This window comes from Megascapheus bottae, chromosome 2 (assembly GCF_031878675.1).
Source record: "Megascapheus bottae isolate mThoBot1 chromosome 2, mThoBot2.hap1, whole genome shotgun sequence".
NCBI lineage: Eukaryota > Metazoa > Chordata > Mammalia > Rodentia > Geomyidae > Megascapheus > Megascapheus bottae.
Window position 1 is genome coordinate 22,675,387 of NC_143510.1, and position 25,910 is coordinate 22,701,296.

The following is a 25,910-nucleotide window of genomic DNA, read 5'->3' on the forward strand; positions in this document are numbered from 1 at the left end:
CCGAAGTCATAACTAAATAGCTTGTCAGTGGAAATGCCTGGCATTGAGTCCTGCCATTCTAATCCCATGGCCAGAGCCATAATCAAGCTATCCACTATCTTTTTCTAAATGTGACATCATGAATGGGAAAAGCAAAACCAAATAAGGTATTTCCTTCTCTGCATGATTTGGAGATGGTCAGCTAAATTAAAGCAGACAATCTGGTCAATTTTAAGAACAATTATGCAAGGGAAGGGGTGATATTAAAAAAACCAATGGACTATTTACTTGACTTTTCAAAGGAGTAATAATAACCCCTCTGTATGTTACCTTTGCAATAACAATAAATAAAAAAGACAATGGTGCTGTGGGTTTTATACTCTTCAAGTCATTTTTTATGGGGTTGCATTTTCAGTAAAACATATTTACTTTTTAATTTGTTAAAAATCATTTACCTATCCCCAATAGGAAGGGAAGGAAGAAAACTATTCAAAAGCCTTCCAAACATTAAATATCTAATACAATTTCCTAAAATATGTTAATTTTCACTGTAGAATCCATTATCTTGCATTTGGGCCAAGGCTTCTATTAAGTTTGTATTTAAAATATTGATCAAATCAAAAGTAATGGAACATTTGAATGTCAATGTTTTGTGTGGTCTATGAACCAGCTTGAGGGTGCAATTCTGGGGCTTGTTTGAATTGCTGAGTCAGAATCTCAATTATATGTTGTGACAACAACATATGCTCCTTGCCAAACTCTAAATCCTGGCCTACTAGTAAGAAGTGTCATATAGTAAAATGTGCCCTGGTCTAGTCAGCAGGAAAACTCTCTTTTTAAATTAGCCCTGTTTCTTCAGTTTGTTTCATCTAGCTTAGTCTACATTTCTTTTTCAGTTGAAAAATAAGGCAGAAGAAAAGTGGGACCAGAAGACTGGTTTCCAAAATTAGTTGTACAGTGAAATCATCAGAGATGTTGGAAAAAAAAATTCTGCTTCCTAGTTCTCACATCTAGAGAAAGGAATTTAAATCACTTGTGTGCGTAGCTAGCCTGGGCACAGGGATTTGAAAACCTTCCCCAAGTGATTAAAATGCGAAGAATGCCTAACTTCTGTTAAGGTACAATCTCCAACCCCACAGTATCTTTGTCAACCCAGAGCTTGCTAATTCTCAGGTGCTACCTCAGATCTACTGTATAAGCTCTGGGGATGGGGCCCAGAAATCTAAAATTACACCAACACTTTGAGAAGTTTGTGCCTGGAAAAAAATTAGTCAAGATCTCTTTCGTTCTGCAGAGATGTAGTTTTAGCATGTATTTCTTCTGATTGAGAATGGCAATAATAGACTGACCTTACAAGTATCACAATGTTTTATTTGAAAATGTGTATTAAGGTAGTGATGGACTCTGGGAAGTACAAAAAAAAAAACAGATTCTCAAGAAGTTTTCTACATGATGACAAAAAAACAAAACAAAACAAAACAAAATCCCCGTGTGTTAACATGTAACTCTTGAATAAGTGAGGGAATGTGAATTTTATATACTTTGTGCTAAATGACAGGTTTCACTTGGTATTTTTTTTTGTTTAGCATATAGCTCATTATCAAGAGATAAATCACAATAGAGCTTTTTCATGGTCACAGTTCATGTGTAGCATACCCCTGAGTTCTCTTCCTTGGGAAGGATTATAGGCTGCTCCCATGCCTGTCATTCCCTTCTCCACTGCTCGGTTACATCTTGTAAACATTCCACTGGTTCTCATGCAGTCCTGGCACTTGCTCTGCCCATTTCAAAACCTATATAATCGGTTAGACAATATAAGGTTTCCACATTCAGGCAGAGAGTTGATGCACAGATGGGTAAGAGCTGAATACATTTTCCATTTGGTAGGAAGAAAGGACAATGCAATGGTTTGGACAAAAAGAAAAAAGAAAAACAAAAGAAAAAGTGTAGCCTTAAAAATAATTAATTAGGAAAAAATAAACAGATGCCAAAGGCCTAAAATGCATAGACAAGAAGTTAAACAAGGGGCTAGGAGTGCTGGTGGTAGAGTGCTTTACTACCAATGTACGAAGCCCTGCTTTTGATTCCTCAGTACCGCATAAACAGAAGAAAAATCAAGCGGCACTGTGGCTCAAGTGGTAGAGTGCTACCCTTGAGCAAAGGAAGCTCAGGGACAGTGCACAGACCCTGAGTACTCAAGGACTGGAAAGAATGAAAGAAAAAAAAAACAAGAAGAAGAAAAAGAAGGAGCAGATAAATAAAATAAAAATGAAGAAGCAGGGACATGGGTGTGGCTCAGATGGTAGATCAAAGTACCAGCCCTAAGTTCAATTCACGACACTGCAGAAAAATCAGTTCATATAGCTCATATGCAGATATAACAAGGGAAAAGGATAATTGACAGATAATTGTATTTCTATACACTATGAAAAGATAATTTGAGAACAAAATCAAGAGAGTAATTGTAATAACATTAAATGTTTAGAAATATAATAGAAAATTTAACAAAATAAATTTAATTTTTTTTAAAAAGCATGTAACAGGCCAGGAGCGTGGTCTAGTGGTAGAGTACCTTTCCATAGATATAAAAAGAAATGGTCTGAAGGAGGAAATACCAATTTGGGAAGATCCTAAGAACAGATTCCATGCATATTCTTATCTTGAAATGTATAAATCATCTTCTGGTGAGCCTTGAGATTATCATTAAAATGAGAATGAGGAAACCTTATTTGGGAGGGTAGCTAATTGATTGTAAAATATTCTTGTTTCTTAAATCATTTAGTAATCATAGTAATATTCATTCAGACTATTTTAAGCATATGCAAGTACAATGTTGCTCTTTATAGAACTATGCATTAATATATACACAATGAATGCCTCTCAACAGTACTTTGTAAAGATCAGCATGGTCTCTGGAGCCAAGCCTGGAAGTTTTTGCTCAACTTTAATAATATCTTAACTTTCACAGATATGTACAGGGGTGAGGCCCAATGCCCCCCAAAGCACAGTGAGTCACTAATACCATCAGCAAAGCTGCTGTTTGCAACAGACATGCCAAACAGTTACTCCCCTGACCCCTCCCCCAGTTGCAGAGCAAGACAGAAGCAGATATGGACAAATCAACCCTTGGACAACAGAGTGTGTATCCTACTAATTAGTAGGACATTAGCATGCATTCTTCTCTCTCCCTCTTTCTCTCTGTCCTCTCTCTCTCTCTCTCTCTTCTCTCTCTATCTCTCCCTCCCTCCCTCCATCCCTCCCTCCTTCCCTCCCTCCCTCCCTTCCTTCTTTCCCTTAAAAGCCAGTGTTTGCTATATTAGGTGCTTTGTCCTTGCCAGTTTGCTTTGCCTTTTCTCCTATATCTCTGTCAAAAATAGTACAATGGTACCCCATGACAAGACTCAGCCTGCTTCTCTGAGGTTGGACCTTTTCTCCTGTGGGATCTTAGAATGTGACTTGTTCCCATGTGATCCAGGAAGAAGAAACAGGCACTGTCTTTGAATGCCAGTGATGCTTCTCCCTGTTGGAACTCATGAATGCTCCATGCCTACACCTCACTCTCTCTCCGCTTTTGTTCCTTTGTGACCTAGAGTCTTATTCCAAACTCTGTGACAAGGAGCTCAGGCTCTTTCTTCATGTTCAAATCAACTCTGAAGCTTGCTGGCACTAGACAGGGTCCTAATACCTGTTAGAAACTAACCCTTACCACCTGCAAATCTACAGTGCTTGTACACTCACCCGCCAGAGCTTCCTGTCTTCTTTCATTGCAACCATTCTAACTACTTTGTCTCACCTTTAGGATTTGGGGTCTATGGTCTGATTGTCCTTAGTCTTTCCCTAGGCGCTGGTTCACCCATATAATCCCTGCCTCACAATTTTACCTACCAAGCTGTGTGCTGTGGCCACTGCACTGTTGAGTCTGCCAGTGGATAAACTAAGGGGCGGGTTTCTGTAATAATATATGTGATAAAAAGAAAATAATATTACTTTCTTACCTAGTCAACAGGATGACATTTTCCTTCTCTGCAAACAGGTCAATGAAAAACTACTCTTGCTTGCACTTGTTGGAATTCATTTTGATAAATATCATTTTATATAGCCATAGAGCCATTGTGATCCTCTCCTCAGATAATTTTCCTTTGTTCTCACTGTGAACGTTTACAGTGCTCTTTAATTATTCAAGTCCAAGTGTGATTGTCTTTTACAACCCATTGGGTTTATGTGTAGATTTATAGGCACATACTAGTTATTACAAATGAGGGAAATCATACAGCCTATCATTTTGCATATATTTTTTGCCATTCCTGGGCTTAGGCTCAGGGTCTGAGCACTGTGCTTGGGTTTTCTCAAGGCCAGAGCTCTACCACTTGAACCACAGCACCACTTCTGGATTTTTTTCTATGTATGTGGTACTGAGAAATTGAACCTGGGTGTTCATACATGCTAGGCAAACACTCTACCATTAGGCCACACTTCCAGCCCCCAGTTTTGCATAATTAATATTATCTTCACAAAATGTATAAGAATGGCCGTCCATGAAACAAAATCTTAAAAATTCTTTAACATTCTTAGTGAAAATTGTATATCTACTGGGTATGTTTATATATGTAGATATCTTTTAAATATGTGTTCCACAATTAAAGTTTACATTTCGTTTATACTAAGTGAAGAACTAAATATTAACATTGATTATTTACTTGGTTTTTTTTTGGGGGGGTGCCAATATTGTTGCTTAAACCCAGGGCTTTGCCTTCAGTCTAGAATTTTGCTGGGTCTTTGGAGACCTTCAGGCTTCTGTGGTTTTGATTGGGGATGCTGCAGGTCTTAGCCAGGATTACAGGCATGAGCCATGACCCAGCTGCTTATTTTCTGTTATTAAAAAAGAAACAGATTTGAGTTTTAGAGTAGTAGTACATTCATAGAAATATTGATGAAAAGAGGATAAAAGCTTTCCATATAGATTCTGCCCCACATATATACAGTCTCCTGAACTAAGGACAATCTCCTTTCAGATTGGTACATTTGTTATTGATGAGCCTACAGTGATATGTTATAACTACACCAAGCCCATGACTGATGTGTGGTTTTGTGCATTTTGCATGTTTGGACAGATGTGCACTGGCACAAACCCATCAATATAGCCCGGCTTCTAATAGCTTTACTGCCCTAATAATCCTTTTTTCTCTGCCCATTCATTCCCTCTTTTCATAATTCCTCGTAAACATGGACATTTGTGTGTGTGTGTGTGTGTGTGTGTGTGTGTGTGTGTGTGTGTGTGTGTGTGTCTTAGGGCCTGGGCACTGTCAAGTTTTCGTGCACAAGTGCTCTATCACTTGAGCCACGCTCTACTTCCTGCTTTTTTGGTAGTTTCTTGGACAGAAGAGTCTCACCGGCTTCCCTGCATGACTGGCTTTGAAATACCATGCTCAGATTTTAATCTCCTGAGAGTTAGTATGGTCCATCAGTGCCTGAGCCACTAGTGCCTGGCTAAGATGGACATTTTTATTGGCTCCTTGGTTATCACTTTTCCAGAACACATATAGTTATGTAATCTTGTCCCATAAATCCTCTATGTATTTTCGTGCAACTAATGCTGGATGTGCTGGTTTATGCAACTTCTCCTGGAACCCTGGCTCATTCCTAATTTGGACAATGACAAAAATTAGCTATAAACTTCCATGTCCAGATTTTTCTGCGGCCACACAATTCCAGATTGTTCAGACAGAAGCATAAGCATGTGGCTGTTAGTGTGCTTACAGTATGTGTAGTTTTGGTCCAAAATGACCAAAACATCTTCTAAAGTTCTTGTACTATTTAGAATTCCCAAGAGCAATGCATGAGGGCTCAAGTCCTAGATAGCATTTAGGGTTCAGTATTCCGGCGTTTTGATTACTCTCACAGCTGTGCAGTGGTATCTTCCATACTTGGATTCCCTTTTATCTTTACATATGCTAATCCTCCCTCATCACGTCTTCTTTGATTCAGTATCTGTTCTAGGTCCTTGGTCCATTTTTAATCAGGTTATTTGTTTTCTTATTCATGAGGTTAAAATGTCCTTTGGGGTGTTAGTCCTTTACTAGACATGTCTGTAACATATTCCCTGAGTATGATACAACTTCTCAATCTCATGACACCAGCTTTCACAGAGGGAAAAATAAATTAATCTAAATGTTTAACTTACTGTCTTGTAAATCATGCCATCTTATGAGCTATTAAAATGTATGGTCACATTCAATGACTTCCAGTATTTTTCCTATGCTTTTGTCTAAGACTTCAGTTTTCCAATGTAATTTTCTCCATGGTCAATTTGTTAATTTTTCTGTAGAATCTATTTTTATATAAAATTATATGTGTAAGTCTGTGACTACATTTACACTTTTGTGGGGAAGGAATATGGATATGACCAGTTGTTCTGGAACTCATTTCTAAAAAGGCTATTATTCCACCATCACATGCCTTTGCTCTTTTCAAAGTTGAGTGCATCAATGTCATCTATTTCTGGGCTCTGTTCTGTTCCATTGGTCTCTTCTTGTCTATTCTTTTGAATTGTGACACAGTCTTGATTACCACAGGTATACAGCAAAGCTTTGAAGGAGGTTTGATGTTGACCACAGCCTTCCAATTTGGTCTCCTTTCATAATTTCTTAGTTGTTCTGGTTATTTTCCTGTTTAGAACACTGTAGAATGCAGCCTGCTCTCAAAAGCCTTCGGGGGCCAGGAGTTTGACCTAGTAGTACAGTGCTTGCCTAGCATACAGGAAGACCCAGGTTTGATTTTTCAGTACTAGATGCATAGAAAAAGCCGTTAAGTGGTGCTGTGGCTCAAGTAATAGAGCTCTAATCTTGAGAAAGCACGAGGACCATGCCCAGGCTCTGAGTTCAAGCCCCAGCACTGGTAAAAAACAAATCAAACAAAGCAAAATCCTTTGGAGCTCCAAGTGTAAAAAATACTCATTCTAGATTTCTTCTATTCATTTATAGCATTTTTTATATTTGAGACTTTGTTCAATATGTAATCTATTCTCAGGAAAGAAGTAGAAGTCCATTTTATTTATTTAGTAATTTGTGTATTGTCAATGAATTGGGATGTCACTTTTTTTTTTTGCCAGTCCTGGGCTTGAGCTCAGGGCATGAGCCCTGTCCTTGGACTTTCTCAAGGCTAGAGCTCTACCACTTGAGCCTCAGCATCACTTCTGGCTTTTTTCTATGTATATGGTACCGAGGCACCAAGGAATTGAACCTGGGTCTTCGTGCATGCTAGGCAAGCACTCTACCATTAGGCCAAACTCCTGGCCTGGGATGTCACTTTTATTATGGCTTGAGCCTCCAGTTGCAAGTGCATTGATGCTTATTTCTTGGTATTTTTAATATGGTAATATACATGATTATTTTTCAGTGTCATATTATTTAGTTATCATAATATATGATGTATTTTGGCATAAGTTTTCTGTCAGAATACACTTTTGTACCATTTCCTAGAGCATTCACTTATTTCTATCCTTTCTGATAAATTGTAGCAACAGTCTAGTTTAACACCAAACCCTAAAGTATTTAAACTAAAGAAAAAGGTAATTTTTAGAGAGCTAATCATCTTGCAAAATCACATTCAAAAGAATTAGTTTTTTGGCAATCCTGGGGCTTGAACTCAGAGCATGAGCACTTTCCTTGGGCTTATTTTCCCTAAAGGCTAGGGCTCTACCACTTGAGCCAGAGCACCACTTCTGGCTTTTCTATGTGTGTGTTACCAAGGAATTGAATCCAGTCTTCGTCCATGCGAGGCAAACACTCTACAGTAGGCCAAACTTCCGGCCCCCAAAGAATTTTTAAAAAGAGTAATTCCTTAGCTATATCTATAGATATTCTAATTCAGTAGAGATCCATTAGAGTATAAGAAACCTAGAATTCTTTATTTTTAATATAGAAATTTTAAACCATTCCAGATTTTTGTTGAGACAGACATGGGAAATACCTTATGTAGACATTCAGAGAAAAGGAATGTTACTCCCAACACAAAAAAATTCTATGATGTTAGAAGGAGGTGTATGTATAGATGTATAGTGGTCTCATTAAGAAAATTATGAAGTTTATATGTCCTTAAAAATGTTTAAGGAAATGGCACTGTGGCTCAAGTGGTACAGCACTAGCCTTGAGGTAAAAGAGCTCAGGGACACTGCCCAGGCCCAGAGTTCAAACCACCATGACCAAAAAAAATAAATAAATAAATAAAGTAAAATATTTACACATACAAGAAAATAAGAATGGAAAGAAATGCGATTCAATTTCAATCTAAGCAACCAATTGCAAAGACTCAGAAGGCTAAGAAATCTAGAGGGATCCTAAAGGGCTGGAATTTAGGTTGAGGTTAGTTTTGTAACTCCTTTGTCAAAAGAACTGATTTTTGAGATAGGAAGGGTTAGGGCACTTACATTCAGGAAATAAAAACTATTGCCAGTATAAGAGACAAAGAAAGAGGAAGAAGAAAGCACACACACACACACACACACACACACACACACACACACACACACACACATTTATATACAAAGAGAGAGATTTAAAGAAAAAGAAAGACTTTGGGGGGTACCATATCTGAAGCTATGCTCCTTTTGGATAATAAAACACTGGCTGAATTGTAAGCCTATGAGAAAGGAGTCAATAAACACATTAGGGATGATTATAGTTGAGCACACTAGAAATAAATGATGTGAACAGCTGACAATAAGCAATGGAACCAGGAGTCTTGATTATATCTTCAGGATTTCTATGGGTGGAGTGATTTATTGCTCTAATGAGTTCCACCCTTTTATTCCCACAGATAATTGGGAAAGGTCTTTGAATTCATTTGAAATGTAGTGATTCACCCATGTTCAAATCTAATAGAAAAAAATGCCAGATCAGAAAGCTGAATCCAAGTAACAGAAGTTCGAGGTTTTGGTTCTTCATTTTCTGTTTAACATTAATTAATTAATGTCAGTTTCCTGATCTATCTCGTGGGAAGAACGTCACTCATCTCCAGGATTATCTGAGAAGGAAGAATATACAATGAAAATCCCTTTATCTATAGAACAAGTAGTAACATAGAACTTGTCCTAGGCAAATTCAACAGCACTACTCACTACTGACTAACAATTACGATCTATGAATATTCCTTTTCCACACTTTAAATATAGGGTGAGGCTTATACAGTGACACCCTTAAAAATAAGGATGTTAGAAGTCACATGAAACCGCCAGCTGCCTGTCTAAGAAATTCTTCTATTGCATATTACCTGGGCTTATATAATTACTCTAAGATGGGGAGAACTTGATGGCTCAACAAACAAAGGAATGTAAATTAGGACACTAGTCTGTTATTTCCATGTATCACTCCTAATTAGCATATCATTAAGCGTCATGATTTAGTGATTTCCCTCACTTAATTTTCCTTGCCTTGGCATTACCAGGAACTGTTAGACATGATCCAAAGAGATACCAGGTGACTCTGGACACATACCCAGAAGAAGAGAATGCTGATTGGTTCCCCACCCTATTCAGAATTTGACCTGTGGGTTAACTTTACAGGAACTGAATGTCTCCTGAGATCAGTGGCTCAAGATTAGTGTAATGGATAAAAGATATCAAAAACTGGGGGTAAACATTTTGTTACATAAAATATCTATTACAAATGTCCTATATTGAATCTGGTGCCTAATCAAATTTGCAATCTATATGACCTGGGGCAGGAAACATGATTTTATAACATCTTATAAACTAGAGATAATGGCACCTATTTCATTAGGAAAAAAAATAGCATTGCTTTAAGAGGCAAATGAGTTTACGTTTACAAATAGCTAAAAAAAACTCCAAGGAAGATAACCATAATCACTACTTAGAAATGTTGTTCCTTTTAATAGATGTGGCAATTTCAGTTTTTAACATAAAGACATGCTATCTACATTCTAGGTTTTCTCTGAGCCTCATGAATACTGGATAAAGGTGCTGGAAAAGGGGGATGTGATGTTACAAATTGAAGAAAAAAACAACTGTGGTATAAAATGATATATATTTACTTATAAAACCACGATCTCAAAATAAAATGATTTCCAACCATATTGGGGGACTACACTTGGCTTTAGCTGTTAGCAAGTGAAGATGTCTTTCAAATATGAGTCATCTAATTTTGAAGCAAAAAATGTTAAAGAAAAGAAATTCCATAGCATCTGTCATCACTCTGAAAACATAAGGCATCTTTTAATTTTATGACACCAATATATATCACTAATATTAAAGCTAGCATTCATATGTAATTAATGCAAGAGAAATAAAATGAAAGGAACAGATTAGGAAAGAGTGAGCCAGAATCAAAATGGAAGGGTATACTTCATGTTGGTTTACTTAAAAATTCACTCTGTGATATCTGCAGGCTATTTTCACATAAATGGTTTATCAATTTGAAAAAGTCATTCCACAGTTAATGACATATGAAGGAATTGATCAGAAAAAAATGTTAATATGGTGTGCTGCCAGAACCTACATGAATTAAAAATGTCTCAATCAGCAGTTCTATTTGTAAGAATTTACCCTACAGAATCCATGTACACTGATAATTTTGGATGCACAAAGATATTTATTGTTTTTTGTTACAGTAAAAAGTAGGAATCTTTTGTTTTCCATTTAAAAGCACCATTAAAGTAAATTATAGCCTGCCCTTGAATGAGAATATTATGTGGACATAAAATAAGAAAATAAGGTACATCAATATATTATAAATCACATCCCATACAAAACAAGACTCGTAGGATGTTTTCTTTCATGTAAAACATGAAGGACCCAGGATCTAGTGATTTGGATCTTAATCATTACTATTCAGAAGATAGATCTTAGGATTAAGGTTTGAGGCTAGACTGGGCAGGAAAGTCTGTGAGACTCTTCTCTCCAAATAACCACCAAAAAGACAGGATAGAGCAATGGCTCCACTGGTAGAGCAGTAGCCTTGAACAGCAACAACAACAACAAAAAGCTCCGGAATAGTGCTCAGGCCCTGAGTTCAGGTCCCAGAACCAACACACACACACACACACACACCAAAGCCTACATTACATATTCCTAACCTTCCATAGAATTTGGTCTTACAAATGCAACAAAATATACTGGGAAAGAGGATTTCATTTTCACTGTTTTACACTAGCATAATACTCCACTAAAAGTGTACTTGTAATTATGCTTTCAAAAACATAAAACTGTTCTACTAAAGGCATGCAAATGCTTCCTGATTCTCTTACTCCACTAGTCTAAAAGAAGCGCTGACTATTATCTGGTGAGAGAATACAATTCCCCACGTGATGTGGCAAGTTGCCTGATGTACCCAGGAAGAACAGACTGGGAAGGAAGTCTGTGGTTCCATTTGGAACAGTGCAGTTCCTGTACCAACATCAGAGGCAAACACAGGTAAAGGCAGTGATACACTGCCTGGCCTTTCTCGAGTTTGAAAGGAAGCCAGCTATCGTGTTGAGCAGCATGAAAACTCACAATGTGGCAAGAATCACTGAGGGCAATTCTGCCGATTCCACCAAGAAGGTTTTATATTTTGCCTTTCTGTAGACTTTCTTGAAGGGAAAGGGTTGTTTTCCCTAAATCAGCTTCAGACCCCAGCACCACACGACTCTGTGCTACCAGAGGGTTTGTGTTTCCACACTTGTTCCCCTCTTCCCTTCTGGCCTTCTTCCAGCGTCCTTGATCTGCTTTCATAACGAAATAATGTTCCTTGGTTTGCAGAAGCTAGGGTATATTCAAGGACACACAAACAGCCTGGTTGGAAGAACTTGGCTAAGGAAGCAGACACCTCAGGTAGGGTCTAGCCTGGCTACTTCCTTTATTCTCATTTTTAAAACTCTTTTGTATCTTAGTTTCCTCATCTGTGAAGCAGGCATCTAGATAATTCTTTCATTACAGGGCTGTTTGTGAAGATGGGCTGAGCTGACACACTTGAAAGAGTGGCTGGCAGAGGCCCAGCGCTTACTAAATCTCAGCTATTATTAGCAGTTATAGCTCTGCCTCGTGAGGTAGAATGAATTGTCATTATTTTTTTTTTTTTCAATTCAGTGATTTGGAAGCTAAGACTCAGGGTAGTTCATCCAATGCATACCACTGGACTTGGATTTAAATTTTTAGCCAGAGTATTAGTGATTGCCAGATATATACAATTAATATTCCCCTCATCTCTCTTTTCCTTTCTACATAATGGAGAATGGGTTGGGCCGGGAAGAAGATGTGAGAACCGGAGGTTTACTCGTATATATCTCTCCAGGATTATGTCGTACCCTTGCTGTGATCACATTTTAGACTCCAGGAAATCAAAACTGGCTCTGCTTGGTCGTTTGGTTGTTTGGTTTTTTGTCTATAATGCCAGTGGGCAGCAGTTCAGTTCTGTCACCTCTGCTGTAAAATTACTTTTTTTCTGCTCAGAGCTGCCTGGCTTACTCCCTATCATGGGGCAGAGGCAGTGGGGGGGGGGCAAAAATGCACTCTGTATCCTACAGAATAAGCCCATATCTGGCAGTCTAAATGCTCTGATAAATGGATGGTGTTTGACAGGAGGCCAGGGAATTGGCTTTCTTAGGTAAGAACTGAGAAAGCCATCCTCATGCACTCAACATCTGCCAACTGAGCAGAAACTCCTTGTGTCAGACAGAGTGAACCCCACAGCTGGCATCATACTCAGCTACTATTAATGAATCCAGTGTCTTTGTGCCAGGGTCTAACCAAGAAAGCACATGGACTCAAAGTCCTTCTGCTTCTTCTTTGTGGGCATGTTTAGTGGAAGCTGCAATAAATGTCCTGCTTAATTTGAGTGTGTATTGTTTTAAAGAATATCGATTGTTAACACAACAATAGGGCAGGAGATGGAAGGCATGATCATTAGTTACAACCAACCTCATTACTTGTCACAGAGCTCAGAGAAACACTAATGGAGAAACAAGGTCGACAGGGATGCCAGCAGCCAGATCCGAATGTTCCAAGGTGGCAGAACCTTAGCCGGGCTTTTCTTTCCCTAAACAGCACACAGAAATCATTAGTATTGATGCGTGGAGTTGGCAAACTGTACACTGAACCAAGAGTGACTTCACTCCATTTTAGCCATTCTATTACAGGCAGTAGGTCATCTGTTAGCTGCCCCTTGTGTACCCAGAGGAAGGATGCAGTAAGATGATGTGCAGCCACTAGTATTAGAAGATGCTCCTTCCTGGCAGAAATTCAGAGCACTGCCGAGTCAGGTGTAGGTCCAGGTAGCCAGTGCCAACATGTAGTGACAAAGAATGTCCTGACAGAGTTTTCGTGCTGTCTAATTAAATCCTATGACTTTGTAGAAAATCGTCAATCATTCCTTCTTAGGAGAAATGAGGCTCAAAAGGAGGAAACTGTTTGTCCCATTCCTCTTCCAGGCTTAAGTGTTCAAGTTAGGGTTTGGGCTCAGTGTATAAGAACAAAAGTGACCAATCAGTTCAAGTCTGCATGGGACTTTCTCACTGTTAGCACTGCAAATCCCACATCCTAGAATTCACTGGCTCACAGGCAGAAAGGATGGTGTGTCATACTAAGGGAAGTCAGGATGGATCCCCTCAGAATCTTGAAGTGTAGAAACAGGGAGAGAGATTGCAAGTGGCAGATTTGGTTTCCCACATATGCAGAGAACTGGAACTCAGTGAAAGGATCTCTAAAGCCTTACTACTCAAAGTTGGGTCAGCAGCATCGATAAACCTAGAGGAAGAGGGTATCAATGGCTCAAGTTGGTAGTCCAGAGGCTGCGATCTGGAAGGACACAGATTTGAAGACAGAATGGGCAGAAAAATACAAGAGACTCCCATGTCCAAAATTATCAGCCAAAAGTGTGAGTTGAGGCATTGCTCAAGAAGTAAAAGGCTTGACTCATTTTCTGTTCTTTATAACAACTAAATTATCTTCAACCCTGGAAATTCTCTCTTTTGCATTGTCTAACCTGTTATCAAAGCTTTCTACTTTATTCTTCATCTTCCTCCCTTATTTTTGATGCCTTGCATCTCTTGTTTTAGATCATGTATGGATTTCTTTAACTCCTTGATTTCCATTTGAGTGGTTAGCTCAGCAGCTTTAATCTCTTTGGACATTTGTTGAAGTTTGGTCACCTTTTTGTTTGTGGATTCTATGAATTCATCCATTTTTCTTTGAAAAACCTTTATTATGGCCTCTTTTATGGCTTCCCCTTTTTCACATATCACCTGGTTTATGGTTTCCTCTTGTTTATCTATGGCTTCCTCCCTTATCTGTTTATGTTTTCATACTTTTCATTAATTATGTTTATCAATTGCATTTGTATAGCACTTGGAACACTCTCCTCTAGATTTGCCACTGATTGCTCCATTACCTGTTTATATTGGGTGGGAGATGCTATTCCTAGATTTGACATTTGTCTTGAGTTTCTTGTTCTGCCCATTTGAAAATGGGAGCAAGATTAATACTAAACAAGATTACAATTTTTCATATATAACCAACGTAAACCTCTTTAGCTGGCTGACAATAGATGTTCACAATTTTAGATTGGCATTATCACTCTTTCTTTTTTTTAACTTACAAGCAAATCTAATACCACCACTGATTACCGATTTATGACCAAAACAATAAGCTCCTCAATCCAATCTCTATTGTATTTAAGTCCCTCTGGACCTAGAGTATAATTGAACACCTAGATATACAGTATTTCTCAACAACCATCAAATGTAGATCCATGCATTATAAGAGTTGAAGGATGAACAGAGGACCAGAGATAGAAAAATAGTATGAAAGACAACAGGGGAGGTAAGAAAAGAATAATGTAGGAGTGTAAGATTATTATAGTAATGAAGAAAAGGTATAGCATAAGGATAACTGACCTAAGGTGATAGACAGATAGAATATTTGAGTACAAAGTTTAGAAAAAATTAGGTAAAACATATGAAAATAAAAAGAGTAATGAGAAGAGGGAGGTAGACATAGGAGAGTTCAATGATAAAAAAATTTAAAAAGAAAAAGTAACAAAACAACTTAGAAAAAAATCATATTAAGTGAAGTAAGCCAAACTCAAAGGAACATAGGCTCAATAGTCTCCCTCATTTGTCATAATCAGTAGAAACCTTGGGCTCTCCTAGCAGAGATTTACAATAGAACAAAATCTAGAGACATTAGGACAAATAGTATGACACTAAATGAGAAGGAAACAAAAGCCATATAATGAGTGACTGCAGTCCTTAATGTACTATATTATCTCTCATCTCTTTTTCCATCCCTTGGTTATCTCATATTGTTACAATATTTCACCTGTTATCTGTTATATTTTATATGTGCTTAATTGGTTATTTGAAATTGGATAGGGAAGGGGGGGAATCAAGATAAGCGGGAGGAGGGTGGGAGGGAAAGGGAGACCATGTCACAAGAAAAGGTATCAATGTTTGTGAAGTTATGTACCTTCTATCTGGTGAATATAATGTAACCCTTCTATTAATCACAATAAAAAAATAAAAAAAATTAAAAATTTAAAAAAGAAGTAAAAGGCAAGCTGAGCAATCAAATCAAGAGTCCCTGAGTATGAACATAAAATAATAATAATAGCGATGCTGTGGCTGATACCAGAGGACTTATTAGACGGCCATAATCCTGGGTCCCATTTCAGACTCACAGATCTGCATTTTAATACAATTTTCAGGGCATCTGCATGAATATTAAAGTTCAACAAATCTTATTTTAAAATCCTTCCTGGAACCTGGTTACTAGCTCTATTAAGGGTCCCAAATAATATAAAAGAAGGATTCTCATCCTCAAGGGAGCTTCCCGCTGGACCACAGGGATGACTGGTATATATGAGGCGCTTCATGATCAGGCCCATCCCTGCTCTGGAGACTGATTTGACTGGGAAATAAGGGGTTAGGGAAGCAGTGTTCTGGGAGAAACAACATAGGATTTGAACTCAAATAAACCAAGGTGGGTTTTGATAGCTCTACCTCTGCCTCCTGATGCCTGGGAGGTAGGAGTAAAACTGGGACCCCTTAGGCTCTTTGGGTAAACATATAAAATGGTTAGCACTGGAAGCCTCAGTGGTTCACAATTCTCAATGCCCTACAGGAGGAATTGAGGGTTTAAAAAGAAACCAGTGATTTGCTGCTCTGTTATCAGAGTTGGGTGCAATTGGCCCATGATTGGTGTTGGACATTAGTATCACTTCAAAGTTCCTCCTATGATTCCATTGTATATCAGGAATTAAATTCTCTTATCTTCCTCTTAAGGGCGGTGGTGATATACACATGAAATAGCTCATGGCCATATCTGGCACAAGGGAGTGTGTTATATTTCTCTTCCCTGGACGGAATGCCTCTACATCTACCAGCCCCAAGGCAGATGGAAAAGGGGCACTAAGAATTCTCCAGGGAAAGCAAGATGTCCATAAATCCCTGCCTCGAGGTTCTCACTGAAGTATTTTCACTTGCTAAGTTTTAAAAAGTAAGGAATAATCAAGTGGCTATGTGGCTCCAGGGGTAGAGCAGTAGCCTTGAGCTGAAGAGCTAAGTGACAGTGCCCAGGCCCAGAGTTCAAGCCCAATGACCGACAAACAATAACAACAACAAAAATCACAGAAAATTCCAGGCCCTGAGTTCAGCATACCGGCATCAAATAAATAAATAAAAATAAATAAAAATAAGTAAGGAATAATCAGACAACATTGTCCAAAGGCACTCAGCTTTAAGTTACAAAACTTTTTTATATAACCCTCCCTTCTCTGCCCCCACCCCAAATAAATCATTTTTAAAGTCACCTACCTCCTTTAATGTCCCTTGGAGCTGATAAATCTTCCTCAGGACATGAATCCTACAGATCCTGACAGTCTTTTAAGTTACAGATTGCCCTTCCCCAGGACAGCTAATTACAATACCTGGTTGCAATTAGTAGCTTCCATATTGTATACTGTGAAGAAATGCTTCCCAGTGGTGACCACTGAGCTGCCTCCACACCAGGGCACCATAAGTTCTGAACTGTCAAGCAAGCTCTCAGAGAGATGCCAATGATTCCAATGATTCCATACCAAAAATAAAATCCCCAAAGAAACAGAAATGTTTTTGCTTAATTGTTATATAGATAGTAGATGCATTTAGCCAAAGAAATGTGTCTTTAAAGGACCAGCAATATATAGAGATGGATAAAAATCAATAGTAAATCACTCTTTTCTTACCAAGCAGCTATGAATAAACTCTCTCTGTTTTCAATGTGTCTAGCTCCATCGGAGCTTCTGGTAAGAAGTGCCATGGAATCTTAGAGTTTTCTCCCTGCTTGCTTTCTCTTTCCTGCCTATTTTTGTTCAATTTCGCCCTCGTTACAGAATTATGACAAAGATCAGGTGATCTGGTTTCTGGGCCATATAAGGATGATTGGTTGAGCTAACCAATGCTTTCTTGGTACACTCAGAAATCTCTGCTACAATTCTAAACTATGTAGCTTAACAACTGCTATTTTGCCACATTCTGATTCCTTTTCTTCCTTTCTAATTCTCTCATTTCTCCACATAGTCCTCACAAACCCCAATTATATGGTGCATTGCAGATTATGCAGTATGTATTCAAATGAGATCAAACCTGATAGATTACATAAGCTATTATACGAAGGGGAAAAAATGAGGCAGAAATGTATTTATTTGTCCAAAGGTCACACTGCAAGAAACAGGCAAGGGATGTACTCAAAGTGACAGGAGAGCCTAAAAGTTCTTGCACCCTACTTCAGTCATCACCTTATCAGATTCTCATTGATGCTTCCCATATGTCATACAAGCTCTTCCCTGCGCAATGCTACCTGTATGTGCTGCAAAACATCTCTGCAGGTACTTGATCCTTTCCCTGAACTGAAGATCAGAAGATTTGCTCTCACAAACGAGGATGTTTTTTCCAGCTTGATTTGTCATTTGGCCTCTAGTTCAGCTGTACCAAAGACAAAAAGAGGTTGTGGACCTCAGGGTGAAAGAAAGGGAAAAGTGAGAGGATTTTTCTCCTATCTTTTCATTCACATATACCAAGTCTAGCTATTTCTATACTCTCTGTGTTATATACTCTCTTTCTCCCATCCTCCCTCCCTCCTCCCTTCATCACACCCTCCCTGCCACCCCCCTCTCTCGCCCTCTCCCCACACAGCTTGTTAAAGTGAAGCTCACCCATGTAACACACTTGTCCCTTTAATGTTCGAAGGGATGTGAGCAAGGTTCTTATTTCCTGGTATGACCTCAATAGATATAATTACTTTTCTATTTTTTGTTCATTTTTAATGGGCTGTATGAAAGTAAGAAAGAAAGATTAAAACTTAACAGGATACCATTACTTCCCAGTGCCACATGCCTTTCTATCAATTGTAGAGATCTTATAATAGAACATTATCATTCTTTTACAAAGAAAGAAAATGATAGAGAGGTGAGGTGACTTGCCCAAGGGCTCACAGCCACTAAATGGAACAGTTACATAGGAAAGTAGGCCATGTTTTATCTTATATTGTGTATGGGGGGGCAGGTTATGAAATAAAGACTGGGATGAGACTGCCATTTTCAGCAACAGTAGAGATGATGTATCATACAACTTCTTGTAGAACTGGCTTGGAATTTGTTTTCACAATCCATGAGTTATGTAAGAAGAGATCAGAAATATAAACTATAAATTTAGTAAAAAATATATTATCTGATCCTACTTTGTGAGACGCCACAAGTAGTACCAAAACCCTACATCCTGCCTGAGGCCAACTGTCTCTGCCTGTTCCAGCTGCTATGACAAAATACCATACTAGTGGTCTAGGTTGCTTCAACAGTAGACATTTGTCTCTTACTCACAACACTGAAGGCCAATTAGTGTAAGATCAACTTGACACCCTTGCTTGGTTTTGAGGAAGGCTGTTTGGCAGGCTTGCTGACAGATACCTTTTGGCTATTGCCTAACACAGAGAGCTGAGGTTTTGGTAGATTGTTTCTTTACTTATAAACCCATCACAGGGGCTCTTCTCTCATGACCTTTTCAAATCCCATAGGTTTCATCTCCTAATGCTGCCATGTAATTATTATTGTGAATATTACTGTTTCAACATAGGAACTCAATCAATACATGAATTTGGGTGGGGCCCAATTTTTCAGCCTAGAATATGAACTCATGTCTTCTAGGCATCATTATTTGATGAGGGAAGACAAGGCAGAATAAATGGCTATGAAATAGTTTCAGTTTTTGTTATTCATTCTGAGTTCTCTAAAACCAAAATATAAACACCTTAGGTCTTTTTAAACCTTTGAATTCATTTTCTATACAACCTAGAATTTGTCTTCTAGCATTATAAATAATTTCCACTTGTAAAATAGCCCCCCCAAAACCCCATAGTCTCTGTAAAGAGCTTTGTAATAAGGCTCAGAAATTCTGAATGAAAACTTGTTAAATTAAGAAAGTTGTTTCAATCATCAGAAGCTCCAATATCTCTCCTATAAATAGGAATAATCATGCTTTTATTTAACCTCATGAAATGGGTCATTTCTGAGGATTAAAAAAAAAGCAAAATGTTGACACACTTTGAAAAACACAAATGGTTATGTAAGTGTGAGAAACCATGTTTATCAAAGCACATTTACATTCATGATGGCATTTTATCCCGAGAGCAAGCAATCTGCCATGAGTATTTCCCTGCCTCACCAGGGAAATGAGTGAGTATTAAAACCAAAAAGGTATAGAATCATTGTGCAAAAATCTTGCAAATATTCACCCAAATTGACTACCTTCTCTGTTGCCATCACAGATGATGACCCTCCCCCCCCCTTTGGATATTTATCTATCTAGGAAAGAAGGAAAGAAAAGGTAGAAAGAAGGAAGTTTGTGTTTCAGGAGCAAAAAGGTTATTTCTCATCTCATCAGAAATGTTCTAGCTGTTGGGAAAACATTGGCCATTAGGCATGGGTCTAGAAGCCAGCGGCCTTCCATCTTCTCTGATCCCTAAAACCCATTAAAAGTAGCAAATTCAACACAGATCTCTAAGTGCCTGGTGGCGAGTAGAGTCCTAAAGATGCAGACAGAGCAGCAGTGTTGATCCATTAAAAACTTGCAATCCACTAAGCCCTGTCCACAGTCACACTGCTTGTTCTTCCCTGCAGGTCACATGCTTTGGAGCAGACAGCTTTTCCTCTGAACATCAGTACTGATAGTGCAGCTGAGACTTCCTCAGTGACCTTCCTCAGGTTGCTTTCCTTCCTCTCAAATAACAGAAATGTGATATAAAAGTGAGAAAACAAAAGACAAAACCGAATGATTGGTAAGGAGGAGAATCCCAATGCATTCCTTCTATGCTTTGTGTAGAGGCTTTGGTAATGAGAGAATGTCCTGGAATAAAAGACAAATCTTCTACTTTAAAGTCTGTATAAACCTGCAGTTCGCATTCAATGAGGGCTGACTTCCAGCTGAGGAGTTTAACACTGTGACAGAGTAGAGTGTCTTCTTTTTTTCAACCCTAGCAATTTGGTTCAAGCATGATCTCAACCACTTGCAGCTTTGATATTTCTAGCCTCCTCTTAGGCTGTACTTTTTGTTTTCTTAATGTCACCAATCATGTGTGAAATTCTGTTGCAAAACTAATCTTTGTGGGAAATGGTATGTAATGACTTCTTTAAAGAGAGACAGATAGAATGAGTGGGGGCAGTGACTACGACCTTTGTTGTTTAGGTACATGTTTTTCATAGTGTAATATAAATGGAAACATCCCTTTTTCAAGGTCAACATAGAAATGGGTTTTTGCTTGCACAACCTTCAGGCTTTCCGAAGCAAGAGACGTGTTGAGAATGATCTATATGGCTTGATTTCTAAAACGTACATTGTATATAATAATGGTCATACTTGAAAGCCCGCTGTGCTCCAAAATAATATCTATCTTTTTAAGTCAATAGTTAAGTGTTAGTGTCTAACTGATGTGAAAAGATTCAGGAATCTCTAGAGGCTATGAGTGAGAAAAAATGTTGGGGTATTTATGTAACAAGGTGCTATTTGCTGTATAATGTTTAACACACACACACACACAAACACACACACACACACACACACACACACACACACGCAAACACAACCACCACACTTAGCAAGGGAGGTTTCACTCAAAAGCAGCTGTGACCACATCAACAAGAAGGGAAGTTAGAAACCACTAATTTGAATTTTTATTTGGGTTTTTTTGGGAACAATTATGCCACCCACCAAAGAGTAAATCTGTAAGACTTCATTATCATTATCTCATGAATTTTGGAACTTATCGCTTAAATAAACTTATTTCCATATAATTACAGCATCGAAGGAGGTTGTTGAGAGAAAGAGAATGAGAGAGAGAGAGAGAGAAAGAGAGAGAACAACTTGTTTTTGTACTTAAAGTCTGTATTAAAGAATCTGTATTACTGGTATCCTGCTCAAATCTTAAATGATTTGGCTTCTTAAAACAAGAATTTTATTTGGATTTCAAGAGCTCTTGGGAAAGAATCTGGATGATCCTGAAATTCTCAGATTTCAAGTTTGTTATATGACCCTCCCCAACTGTAATCACTTGTCCCAGTCTTCACATCTGTTATTTAGTTATTTGGTTATTTATTTAATATCATTCAGACTCTCTTATAAGAAAATTTACCAGTAGTGACTACAAACATTAAAATGGGAATTTGGATACACAATGTCCTCCTCAAATCATTCTTTTCTCTTGTCAGTCAAGACAAAAGAATTCTGTCACAAGTCACGCAGCACAAACTAGATTTAAATATTTTCACAAAATGTCTTCACACAGAGGAGTGGGTTCTAGGTGCTGATGACTCCTGTATATAATCCTAGCTATTCAAGAAGCTGAGGATTCCAGTTCAGAAACACATCCTAGCAGGAAAGGGTATGAAACTTTTTAGCTCCAATTACCCACCAAACTGCCAGAAATGGCATTGTGACTCAAATAGAACAGTAGCGGCCTTCAGTGCAAAAGCTAAGAGAAGGTACCCAGAATTCAAGCCTCACTACCGACAAGAAAGAGAGGAAGGAAGGAAGGAAGGAAGGAAGGAAGGAAGGAAGGAAGGAAGGAAAGAAGGGAGGGAGGGAGGGAAGAAGGGAGGGAAGGAGGGAGGGGAAACAAAGAGAAAGATGAAAAGAGAGAAAGAAAGGAAAAGAAATAGAAATAAAGAACAAATGAAAGAGAAAGAGTAGGAGGTAGAGAAGGAAAGAAAGAGAGAGAGAAAGAAAGAAAAGAAATGAGAGACAGGAAGGAAGGAAGGAAGGAAGGAAGGAAGGAAGGAAGGAAGGAAGGAAGGAAGGAAGGAAGAAAAGAATTACTCAGTTGTTTTTGGATGCTTCCTTCCCATAAATTTGCCTAGTTATTTTTCTGACAAACTTCATAAAGGTGGAAGACAATGACCCAGCCATAGCCAATGTACAAATGTTGACTGGAGAATGCAATAACTATCTCAAGAAAAAGCAAAAAAGACCTTTCCAGGATTGTACACAAGTGTCTCCTACACACAGAAGCACTAGAATATGAATTAAAAGTTTCCTCCTCCTTGAGGTAATTTTTTATGACAATCATACCTTCAAGCATTTTTCTACTTCTCTTATGGTTGTGAAGAGCTAGCTGTCCACAACAGCAAATTGAACTTGAGTATTGCAGTCATACTTTGTAAACTTTGTCCTTTCTGTGCTGCTTTTAGTTAATATGCCATTCACAGCAACTGGTCACATTTACAGTGACCAGTGGTATTTTTCTTAGATTTGCTCATTTGTTTAAGGCATGTAATTGCATGTTTCAGGAGGATTCTCATGGAGCAAACCCCAGGTTCACTCTGTCTACATGAGCGACATGGGTCTGAGAACATACTGATTTTTGGCCACATCAGTATTTCCTGGACATACCCAGCCTTGTGCCTTCCACCATGGTAACAGGGAGTGAGGCATAGAATCTCTTTGGACAGCTTGGGCCACTTGTGTATCACTACCACCACTGATATGGCCTATTCTACATCCTGTAGAGAAAGGGATCAGGCCAGATGAGAAGGGATGGTGATTCAGATAATATAATGCGGAGAGCTAGGGACAGGACAGAGATACACACGTCATCCCAGAGGGATGCCCTCAGCAAATGACCTGTCCTTCACTCCAACACAACCCCCATCACCCAAATGGAACCTGGCAGGGCTCCCTTGCTACAGTGACAACCACCCATAGACATTCTACTTGTATGGAGGCAAAAGCCTGCCAGGTGCCTTACTCTTATTTTGGATAAATTATTAACTGACTATTCATCCTCGGCATATGTGTTTTTTAAGTGTAGAGTATTTATGGGGGCAGGGAAGGGTACAGCACCAGAACTGGTTATTTTCTCCCTTCCTTTCATGGTAGATCCCAACCAACCTGCTGACTGAGAATATTTGCCCCTCCTTTCTCGCCTGTGAACCTCATATTTAACTCTAAGTAATGAATGCAGAATCAATAGAATAAGCAACAAAAGTATCCACGGTGACTGAACAGCAAACTCTTAAATCACGGAGCTTCAAGTGCAAAGGAACAATTACTACAAACACTGCATTACAATCGCAATGGGTGATAAGAGGAGGCTTAGGTCATTAAAAGGGTCCATTAGTCTTGTAAGTCTGAGATGACACACTCAAAACATGACCTGGTCTTCAGAAATGGAAATATTACTTATACTCTCAACTCATGTACCTGTACACACACACACACACACACACACACACACACACATCTAGCTCTAGTGGAGCTTGAAAAGGTCTGAGTATCTGAGTATCCAGTCTCCAAAGAGAAGGATAGTTGAAAGCATTTTCAAGTATCTTCTACTCCCCTTGTGTGAGAGGATCACAGGGGAAATGAATTTATGACGGAAGTAAATGTTCCGCTGCTGTGTCAGTGACTACCTCATCCCCTCCATACCAGAGCATGACCACGCTCTTCATCTCTCCTTGCTGGGGCCACATCTACCCATCCCCACAGATTCCCAGAAAAGCCCAAGAATGCAGCAACCCTTTCTTTTCTGCTCCTGTTCTCCCCTGACTTAATAAATCATTTACAGTTAAAAAAAGGAGTAATAGCCAATTTGCCAAGTAAAAGCATTATTTTGAAAAATTAGCTGAACTAGATAAAAAAAACTAGACACACACTTACACACAGTAATACACGTCAGGCATACACATGCAACACACACACACACACACATCTGCATGCACACACATCTGCATGCATAGACTTAGAGCTTTGCAAACATTAGATGCTACTTAATTTGAATATGCCAGGGGTGTTCTGTTCCATTCTTTCTGCCTTAGCTCTTGTACCATGTATTTTATTAGAGACAGTTGGGCTTCCAGAATTCTGAATGTCTAACAGCTTGAGAGAGGGCCTGTATATAGCATATCCTGAAACAAACAGCATTCCTAAATACACATCATTTCCTCCAAGAACAGAAAAAAAGAAAAACATTCCCAGTGTGAGAATTACAGGGACACTGAACCCTGGACATGACACAGAGAGTGACTTTCACCTTGAGTTTCAAAAAGTAAAGTTTCAACTAAAATAAGTAGGACATCACATTTCAATGCATACTATTAAAAACTTGCATTATACAATGAAACCAATCACCCTGTGAATCACCCTGCTTTACCAGATAGCTGGACTAGCCTCCAGTTAATCAGAGGGGAGAGCTCAAGGAGCAGTTTCCAATTCTCACAAAATAATTCACCATAGCATGAATGCCCTTTGACCAGCACTTTCAGATTCTATTGCTTCTGGGTAGATTTACTTCTTTACCGTAAATCATATAAGGAATTTTTCAAAAGTCTGAGAACTTAAACTAGAGCTATAATCTTCCTCACCCTCCTCTTGATATCATTACAGACACTGGAAATTTATTTTTTTTAACCCTAAAGACATGATCTTCCTCATTGGACAAAAAATACATGCGTGATAAAGAATATTCTATTAGTTGCTAATAAACAAGCTTAGCACCTCCATCATTAACTCTCAGGAAAGAATGCCGCTTAACTCTGCATGCAGCTTCAATTTGGCTATGAAACGAAGATTGTCTGGAATCAACTTGTGTTATTTTAAGACTTCCTTTCTAATATGACATCAGTTAAGGGGATATCAAAGCTGCTGTCAAGACACCCAGAGACATTTACCTTCTGCGAACTAGGTGCCTTTCTAGTTTCTCAAATGTTTCCAAGGCTCAGGGGAAAAAAAAAAAAAAGAAAGAAAAGAGGAATATACGAGGAAATGAGTGCCTAATCACATCCTTATGTGTGTACCCCGCTACTGATTTGATCTGCAAGACAACTCGGGATTGAATCCCCAAAGAGAACTCCAAATTCACATGGAGCCTTTTCTGCGTCTTAGTTCAACATCACCTCCCAATCCCCTTTTTCTTCCACTGTGCCCACGAAACCTTCCAACACCAGACAAATGCTCCGCCAGGCTGAGCGGATGGCACTTACAGAAAGAAAGCATAACTTCGGGGAAGGAGAGGATTCCCTGAGTCCTAGTCCTTGGTGAAGGTTCTTAGCCGTCCTCCTTGGCAGTAAGTTGCGGAGTTACTGTCCGTGGATGTACAGCTCTCAGCCCGCTAGGGTGCTCTACTCAGAGCTCTCCACATGCTGTCTGGAAAGGCAGGCACCTCATCTGAACACGGCCACACACACACACACACACACACACACACACACACACACACACACACACACTCAACAGCACCAATATTGAACAGCTCAGAGACCTCTAAAGGTTTAGAAGGATATGCATTCAGGGGACCGCAAATGCAGGCAGGGGAGCCCTAAGGCAGAGTCTGCAGGAGTGAGTGCTCCCTGCGACCTCTCCACTGCTGGCTAGAGAACCTTTGCCCTTTCTGCCTCCGAATTAAAGGCGGGTGAGGGGGAATC

The 25,910-nt window shown here is 38.9% G+C and overlaps 1 protein-coding gene across 9 annotated transcripts in view; it reads right to left on the reverse strand.

The window, feature by feature from the left end:
- Window positions 1-25,910, reverse strand: part of Znf385d (zinc finger protein 385D) — a 581,998-nt gene that overhangs the window by 244,411 nt on the left and 311,677 nt on the right. For 4 of the 9 annotated variants that reach the window (XM_090322125.1, XM_090322141.1, XM_090322100.1 and 1 more), the window contains one exon: window positions 17,804-17,928. The exons of 2 other annotated variants lie outside the window; for them this stretch is intronic. In XM_090322125.1, coding sequence (XP_090178251.1) covers window positions 17,804-17,912 — 109 coding nt within the window. In that variant the 5' untranslated portion in view covers window positions 17,913-17,928. Of the gene's footprint in view, window positions 1-17,803; window positions 17,929-18,158; window positions 18,274-25,469; window positions 25,588-25,910 lie in introns of those variants that run through there. 3 more of the 9 variants (XM_090322132.1, XM_090322117.1, XM_090322157.1) reach the window with 2 other exon arrangements.